General features: G+C 45.6%; 1 protein-coding gene across 26 annotated transcripts in view; it reads left to right on the top strand.

Annotated features, from left to right (window-relative positions):
• KCNMA1 (potassium calcium-activated channel subfamily M alpha 1) overlaps nucleotides 1–12,903 on the top strand; it is a 781,282-nt gene that overhangs the window by 749,008 nt on the left and 19,371 nt on the right. For all 26 annotated transcript variants that reach the window (XM_070056975.1, XM_070056978.1, XM_070056976.1 and 23 more), the window contains 2 exon segments: nucleotides 8,020–8,214; nucleotides 10,485–10,603. In XM_070056975.1, coding sequence (XP_069913076.1) covers nucleotides 8,020–8,214; nucleotides 10,485–10,603 — 314 coding nt within the window.

Genomic DNA, 12,903 nt, shown 5'->3' with positions numbered 1-12,903 from the left:
GTTTTTAAAACAAGTGAGAGCATTTTTAGAGCTCTTACTGTATACTGATGTTTCCGAGGAAACTGTGCTGGTGCAGTCTCATCACCAGCTGTAAACACCATCTCTTGTGCTCTGGTGGGCGCTGATTGCTGTTTTCCCTAGGAGCCCCTTTAATTGTGTTTATGATGGTTCAAAGCAGGCATTTCCAATTTGTATGTAATCATATACATGTAGATTTGCTTTTATGAATTATTCTATAGTTTTTATGCTTAGAAGGTGCTTGCTGAAGGAGAGAACTATCAAGTATCCTGAAATGAAAATTTCCTCTATATTTTCATGAGGTTGTTTGTGGCTGCTTTTTGGTCTTTAAGTATTTTATAGCATTTTCTTTTTTTAGCCATTTAAACATATTTTCATAGTAGAAAATGTATAAAGCAGAGGGAGGCACTTAGCCTAGGGTTTGAGACAGTGGCTAACACTCCTGCATCCCCTATCAGAATACCTGGGCTCCACACCTGGCTCCGGCTCCTGACTCCAGCTTCCTGCCAGTGCAGACCCTGGGAGGCAGCAGTGATGGCTCAGATAACTAAGTTCCTGCCACCTGTAGAGGAGATCTGGTTTCAGTTTTGGGCTCCTGGGTTCAGCCCAGCCCAGTTCCAGCCATTGCAAGCATTGAGGAGTGAACCAGTGGATGGGAGCTGTATCTGTCTCCCAAATAAATTAATTAAACAATGAAATGAAACTTTGCATGTAAAGATACTATGTGCGTGTGCACACACACGTGCAGTTTTTATGCCTTTACTTCCATCTGTGTCCCTCCTTTTTCTGACTTTAAAAAATAATTTTAATAATATTGCATTAGTAGATTATTTTCCATCTTCTATTTCTTTCTCTGAAGAATTACTTTTGACATCCGCATTCAGTATTATAATAATATATACAATAGAAGTCAGCATGTGGTGTAGTGGGCAAAGCATGCTACCTGCAGCACCGACGTCCCATAGAGGCACCGGTTTGAGTCCTGGCTGCTCCACTTCTGATCCAGCTCCCTGCTAATATGCCTGGGAAAGCAGTGGAAGATGTCCCATATGGGATACTTGGAAGAAACTCCAGGCTCCTGGCTTCGGATCAGCCCTGCTCTGGCCATTGTGGCCATTTGGGTAGTGAACCAGCAGATGGAGGACCTCTCTCTCTCTGCCTCTGCCTCTCTGTAACTCTGCCTTTAAATAACTAAATAAATCTTTATACATATATGGTCTTCCCAAATTCTATGTTTTAATAAATTTCATTCATATTTTTAAACCAATTTTCTTATTTTTCAATGTTAAAGCTTTTAAATTATTTTTAAGGAAGCTGAAGTTTTTTGTTTGTTTCTAAGTATTCTTAATAATAAAGTTAATAAATGCTTAGGTACTCAGAGATTCCAAAGTGTTGCTGTTGCCTTTGCAAATGATTGGCAGTTTAGCTACATGTAGAATTCTTGGAATAAATGAGTCACTTCAGAACACAGTTGACATCCCTTGTGTTTTCTAATGAAGCCCCACAGCGGCGTGACTTTGTACTTATTTTGTTGTAGTGCTGTTTAGGCCATTTTAATTCTCATTTAATAATTTACTTAATTTAATAATTTAAAAAGAGACATCTTTTTAAAAAGATGTGAAAGAGATATCACTGGTTCATTCTCCCAAATGCTTATAATAGCTAGGGCTGAGCCAGGCAGACTGTTGCAAAGAGCTAGAATCTTAATCCAGGACTCCCACATGGGTGACAGAAATCCAATTACTTGAGGGCATCATCACTACTTCCCAGGATCCACATTAGCAGGAAGCTGGAGTCAGGAGCCAGACGTGAGTATCAACCCCAGGCACACCAATGTGGGACATGGGTGTCTTAATTCCCAGGCTAAACACCTGCCCCCGTCTAATATTTAAATTCTAATATTCACCTGGAACAAGTCTAGGTGATAGCCACTTTCACTTAATAAACATTTTTTTAAAATTTTATCTATTTATTTAAGAGGTCGAATTGCAGACAGGGAAAGACAAAGAGAGAGGTCTTCCATCTGCTGGTTCACTCCTCAAATGGCCACCACAGCCAGAGCTGGGCTGATCCAAAGCCAGGAGCCAGGAGTCAGGAGTTTTTCCAAGTCTCCCACATGGGTGCAGGGGTCCAAGCACTTGGGCCATCCTCTACTGCTTTCCCAGGCCACAGCAGAGAGCTGGATCAGAAGAAGAGCAGCAAGGACACAAACAGGTACCCATATGGAATGTCAGCACCACAGGCTTAGCCTACTAGGCTAAGCCCCAATAAACACAGCGCTGGCCCCAGTAAACATTTTTGATCTGCATGCGAGGTTCATTTCCTACCTCAGGCCACATTGCTTTTGTGTTTTTCCTTCTTTTACCTGTTTTAAATTTGTTTACAGCTTGTAAACACTTACATGTATCAATCTGACCTCTGTTGCCTTTCTTCAGTAAAATATCAGTATTCTCTTATTCTCTTTAGCAAAAGAAGAAAACAAAGTCTCTACACTTTTCTATGTGTAGTGTAGAACTTCCTGGTTTTACCTCTACATCTGTGTGTGAATTTCAGTTCTGCAACTCACTGCTTCTACTTCTTTTTTTTTTAAATATTTATTTATTTATTTATTCAAAAGGCAGAATTACAGAGGCAGAGGCAGAGAAAGAGGTCTTCCATCCACTGGTTCACTCCCCAGTTGGCCACAATGGCCGAAGCTGTGCCAATCCAAAGCCAGGAGCTTCCTCTGAGTCACTAATGCAGGTGCAGGAGCCTAAGGACTTGGGCCATCTTCTACTGCTTTCCCAGGCCACAGCAGAGAGCTGGATCAGAAGAAGAGCAGCAAGGACACAAACAGGTACCCATATGGGCAATGAAGCAGCCGGGACTTGAACCGGCGCCCATATGGGATGCCGGCACCACAGGCAGAGGCTTTACCCACTACGCCACAGCACCGCCCTGACTGCTTCTTAATAGATAAAAATGTGGCCATTACAAATTTAGTTACCTTTCAGATATTTATTTTAAAGACATCTTTATTGCATATGATTAACCAACCTGCAATTCACCCACTTAAAGTGGACCATTCAGTGGTTCTTAGTACAGTCACAGATATGTATGTGCAGCAACACATTTGATTTCAGAACATTTTTATCACCTCAAAAAAAATCCCCTATTTTCCCTTCTCCTACTTCACTTATCCCCCATACCCATTCCCCAATCCGAAGCAACCACTAATTGATAAACTGTATTTGTAGATTTGTGTCATCCAAACAGTTCATATAAATGAAATCTCACTTAGTATATTGTTTTCAGGGTTCATCTGTATTGTGACATGTTTTGTTGCTTCATTCCTTTTTAGGGCTGAATAATACTTATTGCATGGGTAGAACACATTTTGGTTATGCAGGGGTCATTCCCACCCTTTGGGTATTATGAAGAGTATTCCCACCCTTTGGGTATTGCCAGGAGCATCGTGTGCAGGGTTTTGTGTGGATATCTATTTTCATTTTGGGTGGGTTGTATAAATAGGAGTAGAATTGCTGGGTCACGTGGCCATTCAGTGTTGAGTCGTGTGAGGGTCTGCCAGACTGGTTTGCAATGTGGTACCACCATTTTCCATTCCCACCAGCAGTGTAGGAGGGTTCCTGTTCCTCCACAGCCTCACCAATTTTATTATCTGCATTTTTGGTTACAGCCGTCCTGGTGGGACAAAATGGCTCCTCCCTGTGGCTTTGATTGGCACTTCCTTGATAACTAGTGATGTTTAAAACATTTGCCTTATGTTTGTTGAACCTTTTTGTAACTCTTGAAAAAATAATGTTTATTCGGCTCTTCTGCTCATTTCTATTTTTGTTTGTTTTTAAAAAATTTATTTATTTGAAAGGCAGAGTTAAAGAGAGAAAGGGAGGGAGGGAGACAGAGTGAGAGAGAGAGATCTTTCATCCACTGGTTCGTTCCCCAAATGATCTCATTGGCCAGGCCAAAGCCAGGAGCCAGGAGCTTCTTCCATCCACTGACTCACTCCCCAGATGCCTGTAACAGCAGGGCCTGGACTAGGAATTAGGAGTTCAGTCTGAGTTCCCACATGGCTGGCAGGCACCCAAGCACTTGTGGAATCACGTGTTGCGTGCAGAGTGCACATAATCAGGAAGCTGGAGTCAGAAGCAAAGATGGAACTCCAGCCAAGGAACTCCAATCAGGGATGCAGGTGCCCCACAAGACGTTTTAACTGCTATGCCAAACCCTGTCTCCAAGAGTTATTACTACTGAATTCCAGACCTTATCAGATATGTGATTTAAAATGCTTTCTCTCATTCCGTCAATTGTCTGGATAGTGTCCTGCAATGACAATTAAAAAAAAAAACAAAAACAGTTTTATCTGTTCCAGTTTGTGGGGAGCAGCCCGGACTGGACTGAGTTACTGGAATTAAGACTTATTCTATGCATCTGCTCTCCCACAATATGGCACTGGGAGAGAAGTAAACAGCTTCCGCACAGCTGCCTCCAGTTCAACCAATAAACTGTAGGACTTGCTCCTGATTGGAGGAGAGCGGCGTGCTCAGCGTGTGGGCAGCCGAGTTGGGATTGGCAGAGGAGGACTATAAAGGAGGAGAGAGACGGCATGCACCAGGAACATCTAAGGGGAACATCTAGCTGAAGGAACGCCTGTGCAGCCCCCGAGAAAGCCGGCCGGCGGTGTGCCGCTCCCCTGCGGAAGTGGGGAATGTGGCCAGGGGGAACTGCCCTTCCACGGAGGTGGAAGGGATAGTAGCCAACCCGGGAAGAACCAGCAGCGAACCCGGGGAGGGCCGAGCAGACAAAAGAACAGCGCAGGGTCCTGTGTTGCTCCTCCACGAAGAGGGGGAGCGACATAATGGTGCCATGACTCGGATATGAAGCCTAGGCAGGGTTTAGTGTCACTCCTCCACGAAGAGGGGGAGCGACACAGTTGGTCTGGGTTTTTTTGTTTTTTTGTTTGTTTTTTGTAGCTTATGCTCTTGGTATCATACTTAACAAAAACCAAAGCTGTAGTCAAATCTAAAGTCATGAAGATTTACCCCTATGTTTTTTTGTAAGTATTTTATAGTTTTAGCTTTTACGTGTGGTCTTTCACCCAGTTGGAGTTAATCTTTGCATTTGGTGTGAGGTACAGGCTCACTCAGCTTTATCCTCCCCATGTGGACATCCAGTTGTTGCAGCACCATTGTTGGAGAGACTGTATTTCTCCACTGAATGGACTTGGCACACTCATTGAAAATCAGTTGACTGCAGCATATGCATGCATCTGTGGACCTTCCATTCTGGCCCATTGGTCTGTGTGTCTGTCCTTATGCCAGTGCCCCACTGTGCTGGTTACTTTAGCTTTCTACTAGATTTTGAAATCAGTAAGTGTGTTCTCCAGGTTTCCATGTGAGTAGCGTTCATTGCAAGGACAGAGGAGATCATGCCATCCGTTGAGTGGGGATAGCTCTGCTTCCTTCCTCCCGGCATCAGCACCTTTTCTGTCCTGGTGCTGGGTGGCACGTGCTGCACGACGGCGACCGCACATCATGGGAGCAGCTTTCCTCGTGTTGTTCCTGACCTTAAGGGAAGCCCTGCAGTCTGGGATGACGCACGCTGTGAGCTGTGGGGGATTCTTCACCCAGGCCCTTCTTTTCCCCGCTCTTTGAATGTGTTTATCAGGAAAGGAAATTGGATTCTTTTAACTCTTTCTTAAATACATTTTAATTCTAGCACCTCATGTAAAAAAAATAATAATTGGCCAAGATGTATGAAGTCATCTTTCTTATTATTTTATCAGTTGCTGTTTATTATACATACTCTGTATTCTTTATTTTAATTCCAAAGCAAATATTTTCCCAGTTTATCTTTTATTTCTTCTTGAAACTCTTCACCCAACCAGAAGGTGAAAGAGTTTTCCTTTACATCGTGGACACTGGGGTTCTGTGTCGGAGGACACTTCCGTCGCCTTGTCGTCTCCCTCTGTATTTGAGCCAGGACAGGTCTGTTCTGAGTGCACGAACTCCTGAATGTTCAGCCGCCCCCTTCCGTGCTGTTAGGATTCAACCTCATCTTGATCTAGAGCGGTCCTCGTGGCACAAAGGCCCGTGCCTGTTTAACACATGCACGGAGCTGAGGAGTGGCTTATCCGACTGTGGGAAGAGGACTTATATCTGCATACGTGCCCTGAACCAGCCTCCTCCCGCGTGCACCCCTGCTGCTGTCACAGCGCAGGAAGCAGCGCCCAGCGTCCTGCACCGTGCCATTCCTGAGCCCAAGTGGAGCTCCACAGTGCAGGGGGACTGAGAAGCACAGGTTCAAGGGTGAAATGAAATGGCCTCCCTGTGCCCCCCCCATTCCCCCTCCCAGTGAAAGATCATGACAGAAGAACTTAGAGGTCAAAGAAGGTTGGAAATGAGGTTGACCGTTCCTGCCCTCAGTGAAGGCACCGAGTCTCCGACATCAGGTCAAAAGCATCTCTCTGTGCCTCCTGTGCACACATCACATTTAGATTCCCTATAGTTGCTCTATTATTACATTTTACAGATTGTGAAACTGAGGCCAGGAGATAATCAATCGCATTGCAAGGTCGCACAGCTGCTGAGCGGTGAAGTCAGCAGGAAAGCACAGCCTGACTGTGGATCCCTGCACGGCTCCAGCCACCCTTCCTCCCACAGCTGACCTGACCCTGCCTCTCCCTCCGCCCAGGGCACATCTGAACTCAAAGTATCAATTGTCTTTGAATAACCCTCCTGGCTCCCTTTGCAGCTGGGGGTTTGTATCACTCTGAGCTGCCCTTGGAGTATTTTCCTGAGCAAAGTGAATCTAGCTCCACTAGCAACTATCGTCCTAACTCAAGGAGTCCTCGTGGGATTCTTTGCATATAAAGTTGATCTTAATGAGCGTGGTTATTTTATGGATGAGAAACCCGAGCCCCAGAAGGATTAGGCAGCCTCCTCCAAGACACAGAACTCGCGATGGCAAAGCGAGGATGGGAGAGCTCGTCCTCACCTGGTTTGCTCCCCACTACACTTTCCAGGTAAACCATTTAGAAACTGCTGAAGTACAAATGCATCTGTCTTTCCTCACCTGCTCCCGAAGGCACATCCATCCTGCGAAGCCACAGGCAGAATCTGGCTTCCTCTTATTTAGCCTGCTTGATTTCTTCTCACACAGGAAAATGGAATGCACACCTTTAACCGAGCTGTTTCTCAAATGAGGCTGGATGACAAATACCTTTTTAAGTTCTTTTATTTGACATCCTATTAATTTTTTTAAACTCCCATTGTTTTGTTCTTGACAGACCTGCTATATTTCAGATGTGAGGCAGCAAACGTGCACTTGGAGGGAAACCTCTTCCATAAGCTGTTCTCGCCTCAGAGTACTGGTTTTTTGTTTTTTTTTTTTTGTTTTGTTTTGTTTTTTTTTTTTTTTGAAAAAAGCAGAAGCCCAAGTTCACTCAGCTGGGTGCTCAAAGTCGTCATCAGTTTATCTGGCATGTGTAGTGGATGGAGACTTTTGGGTTGGACTCTTAGCAAAGCATGTGATACATTGTTCAACCATTAGGATGCTTTTGCCACCTGGATGTACACAAAGTTTGGTCATGGCTGGGGCAGGTGGCTTTCTGGTGCATGGGCAGTGTGCCCGAGGGGCAGCAGTGGAGCAGACTGACTTGGTCACACATGTCCAGCGTCCCACGGAAGACAAGTAGACTTTCCGTAGCAAGGCAGTGTTTGCATCCCAACTAACACCAATGCTGGTAAACACCAATTAGGCAGACGGTAGCCCTTGAATAAAAATCCCCTGGGCTGATTTTTAAAAGTCAGGTGGGGCGGCAGAGTGAAGCGTGGAGCAATTGCAGACTGCGGTCTTTCTCCTTCCCACGTGAAATCATTTGAAGAGACAGGCCAGAGCTTTGAACAGCGGATTCCGAGGGGCGTCATCATTTGCGTGTCGGCTGTCGTGACTGGAGCGTGTTCGCTGAAAGTAAGTTTTTGTCGCCGTCTCTGTCCCCTGCAGACGTACTTCAACGACAATATCCTCACCCTGATACGGACCCTGGTGACCGGAGGGGCCACGCCGGAGCTGGAGGCTCTAATCGCCGAGGAGAACGCGCTTCGAGGGGGCTACAGCACCCCCCAGACGCTGGCCAACAGGGACCGCTGCCGCGTGGCCCAGTTAGCGCTGCTGGACGGGCCCTTCGCGGACTTAGGGGTGAGTTCACAGCTCGGGGGAGGTCACCTGCGCGCACTGTCTGGGCAAAGTCGGATCCGAGTAAACCTGATGTCAGACCCTGCCAAGCGGGGCTTCCGTCTTTTCTCCGTAAACAACCAGTGGAAGCGGGGTTCATGATTTACTGTGTATCACGCACTGTACTTTAGGTGTAGAAGTTCATTTCCATCTTTGATGGGTCTGTGGTCACTTACTCTAAGGCAGCTGGAGGCCAGAGAGGCTGAGACCTGACCCTAGGGGAATTTGCCCCGGGGCACCCCAGCTTGAGGTATGTGTGCTTAATTACTCTTCAGCTATTGTCCATTATGAGCTGGGAGGTGGCAGGTGATAGCAATACGTGGTCTGTGGTCCTCATTTCTACAGGGAATGAGTATAGCTCTCAGCTCCTCGCCCCCCACCATTCGCTAATGGCAGGCGGCCCATCCCACTTTCCACAGTCAGAGGTTCTGTCTCTGAGTATGACCTAGGCACTGGTGTTTTTCTTTTTTTTTTTTTCTTTCTAAGATTTATTTTATTTATTTGAAAGGCAGAGTTATAGAGAGCATATTCCCCCAAATGGCCAAAATGGCCAGGGCTGGGCTAGGAGCCAGGAGCTTCATCTGGGTCTCCCACATGGGTGAAGGGGTCCCAGCACTTAGGCTACCTTCCTCTGCTTTCCCAAGCACATTAACAGGGAGCTGGGTTGGAAGCAGAGCAGTGGGGACTAGAACCGGAGTCCGTTTGGGATGACGGCTTTGCAGGCAGCAGCTTTACCCGTTATGCCACAAAGCCGGCACTGGTTTTGCAAGCTCCGAGACACTCACGTTCTAAGACCCAGTGGCCAAACTGGGTCTCATGTGGCTCCTTTAAGGCCTCTGCTTCAACACCTAGGACCCAGTCACCCTCCTGCAGACCCTCCCTGCGACAGAGATGGCCAACACCTCCCTTTGGGACTCATGTACAAGCTGAGGTCCGGCACTTTAGCAGGAGACTGTGGCCCTGACCCCTGCTCCCAGCTCAGCCCCAGGGAGTCTTTCAAGAGGGAACCCTTGAACTGCACTAACAGTAGCTACCCAGAAAGTCCAAACAGCAGCAGTGTTGCCAAGGCAAAAAGCCGCCTCCATTTTCTGAACAATGGAAGCCGACCGGCACCCTCTCTTAGTTTGGGTGTGGGCCAGGAACTTGGTTAGACTGGGCTTTTCAACAAGGGCACTTCTAGAGCCAGTGTCTGTACCTATCACCCATTAAAAAAGAGGGAGGAAAGGGGGAGAGACACCGGGTTCCCATCTGCTGGCCCTCTTCTTAAAACCTGCAGTGGCTTGAGCTGGGCCAGGGGAAGCTGGGAGCTAGACACTCAATCCCAGTATTTGGACCAACACATGCTGCCTCTCAGGAAGCTGGAATTGCAGGTGGAGCTGAGACTCAAAGCCACACACTCCGAGATGCGGTGCAGGGGCCCCAACGGTTGGCTTACCTGCCGCACCAAACAAGCACCCCTGGCCTTCCTGATAGGAAGCCCATCTGGAAATTCCCAGGATAAGAAGGATAAACACAGCGCCTTTCTGTCCCGTGGAGTCATCTTGCAGCGCCTCCTGGGTACTACTCCCTCCCTGGCGCCCCCTGGCTGCGGGCGGCCCGTCTCTCTAAGGCAGTGTGTCTGCTTTCCCCTTTCGCATTAGCGCTGGAAGCCGGGGAAGCTGGTGTGTGCTGATTACAACTGTGAATCCCAGCTCCCGGGGAAACACATTGTCTTCCATCCCTGCAAATTGTGCTTTTCACACAGTCCCTCCCTGAAGTTGTCTGTCACCCTAGGACCTGGTGGGGTCTTTTCTCCTCCTAGTGATTTCCATTAGCACTCAGCCTGTTTTGACAGCAGGAGCTGAGCACCAAGGCCACCATTGAGCTGGGGCAAAGCCTAATCCCCGTGTTGAGGAGCCAGTCTCGCCCCCTGCCCCATGGAGGGTACCTTAGAGACCTTCCACCCTTACCCCTCCCTTACAGTGAGAGGCTGACTCCTCGGAGCTCTCATTGCTGCTGGTAGAAAACGGGTGCGACCCCAGAGGAAAACTGCATTATTTTCTGATCCCTAAAATCCCACTGGTTGGGTGCAGGCTGTTAACCACGTTGGGTTCTTTGGCCACGGTCCCTTGACACAGACTCTGCAACCCGGCAGACACCAAGACCAGCTTTTACAGATAGGTTCTTCACCCCCTTGGAGCTCCACGTGCAGGCACGTAAAAATGATGTTTCTCTGTTCTTTCGTTGTCTCCCAGGACGGCGGTTGTTATGGTGACCTGTTCTGCAAAGCTCTGAAAACCTATAATATGCTTTGTTTTGGAATTTACCGGCTGAGAGATGCCCACCTTAGCACCCCCAGCCAGTGCACAAAGAGGTGAGTGTGCCCACTCTGCTCTCCCACCTAAGTGCCCCTTGCTAGCCCCGACCATAAAGGCAAAGGACCACGTAGGCACGCGCTTGCAACATGCAGATCACTGTGGCCACCTTAAATCACCCTGAGGTGGGAGGTTGTGGGAGACATTTCTCTTTACTTCTAATAGCTGGATGTAAAAGCCTTGTGGCAAGAATCCAAGTTCTGTAAAACAGTTCGCTTGCCCAGTTACAGAAGTCTCCCAAACCCTGGCTACTGGATAACCTCTGTGGGTGCCTAACAGAGCTATTTCACATCGCTGGTGTTTAAGATAAATGGTTCCTTTGCCATTTCTTAGAATCCTATATGCTTTACTGTGCATATTTTTAATTGATTCACATTTTTACTCTTATATATTTATTTTTAAGAAAATTGTATATTATCACCCTAAGCAGACAAATAACAGTTTAGGCATGCTGGTTACATTTTTTCTAATATGCATTAAAGTAAATTCATAGCAGGCAAAAATTAAAAGTGCATCCTAGAATTACTGAAATCAATGAGTTTGCATAATATACCCCAGGAAATAATGCCATAGAGAAGAGTGTTTCCCAGCTCTGTTTGCATTTTTTAATCACCTGGGGAGATTTTTAAAAATACTATGTTTACCCTGATTTAACTGGTTTGGAGCAAAAAAAAAAATTGCAAATGAGAATACATCAAAAGGTTCATGGAAAATGGAATTAAAATCTACGTTTATTTTGATGCAAACAGTTTTTTAAATCATGCACACGAGTATGCACACATGTGTAAAAATAAATAAGAATTACATCTATATGATGCCCAGGAATTGCGGAGTACAGCCAGAGCTGGGGGCCACTGCTGTCTGTCAGTGGGTTCTCACAGTTTAGGGCGAGTGAGCATCTCCTGAGGACCTTGTTGAAACAAGAATTGCTGCGCTCTGCCCTCAGAGGTGACGATTGAAGAGGAGTGAGGGTCTCAGTTGGGTGGGCTAAGCATTGGCATTCTTCACTTTGTTGCTTGTGTCCTTTGCCGTGCAATAGCTTCTTAGCATCATGTAATCCCATTTGTCCATTTTTTCTTGTATTTCCCAAACTTCTGGGATCTTAGCCAAGAAGTCTTTGCCTAGGTCAATATCTTGCCGTGTTTCTCCCATGCTTTCCTCTACTAATTTGTTGGTGTCGGGACTTAGGTTTAGGTCCTTGATCTACTGTGGGTTGATTTTTGTGTAGAGTGTAAGGTAAGGGTTTTGTTCCAGACTTCTGCATGTGAGATTCAATTTTCCCAATGTGATTTTTTTTTTTCTTTTTTGGAAGAGACACTGTCCTTTTATCAGGGAGTGAATTTAGCTTGTCAAAGATTAGTTCTTGATATCTGGTATTGCAATGCCTCTGGTTTTATTTTTATTGTTTAAGATTGCTCTGGCTATTCAGAGTCTTTTGTGTTTCCGTATGAATTTTAAGATTGTTTTTTCTAGGTCTAAGAAGAATGTCCTTGCCATTTAATTGGGTTCACATTAAATTTGTAAATTGCTTTGGGTAGTATGGACATTATGATGATATTAATTCTTCTAATCCATGAACATAGAAGATTTTTCCATTTTTTGTGTCTACTTCTATTTCTTTCATGAGTGTTTTGTAATTTTTCTTGTAGAGATCTTTCACATCCTTGGTTAACTTTATCGCAAGTCACTTAAATTTTTTGTAGCAATTGTGAATGGGACTGAACTTACACGTTCTTTATCAGTCAGAGTACTATTGGTATATAATAATGCAACTGATTTTTGTATGTTGATTTTGTATCCTACAACTGTGCCAACTTCTCTTATGAATTTCAAGAGCCTCTCAGTGGAGTCTTTTGGTTCCCTTACATAAAGGACTATGTTATCTGCGAATAGGGACAATTTGACTTCCCCCTTTCCCTGTATTCCTTTAACTTCTTTTTCTTGCCTGATGGCTCTGGCTAAGAGGCAAGCAACACAATGGGAGAAAATATTTGTACACTATGCATCCGATAATGGATACATATCCAGAATATATAAGGGGCTCATGAAACTCAAACATCAAAACAAACAGCTCAATTAAGAAATGGGCAAAGGACATGCACAGGCATTTTTCAAAGGAGGAAATACAAATGGTCAACAGATGCATGAAAAAATGCTTGGGATCACTAATCAATAGAGAAATGCAAGAAAAACAGCAATGAGGTATCTTCTCACCCCAGTTAGAATGACTATCATCCAAAATATCAAAAAATAAAAAATGCTGGTGAGGATGTGCAAAAAAAAAAAAAAAAAAAATGCC

This window comes from Oryctolagus cuniculus, chromosome 15, assembly GCF_964237555.1.
Source record: "Oryctolagus cuniculus chromosome 15, mOryCun1.1, whole genome shotgun sequence".
Classification (NCBI taxonomy): domain Eukaryota; kingdom Metazoa; phylum Chordata; class Mammalia; order Lagomorpha; family Leporidae; genus Oryctolagus; species Oryctolagus cuniculus.
This window is presented reverse-complemented; position numbering and strand designations above follow the sequence as displayed.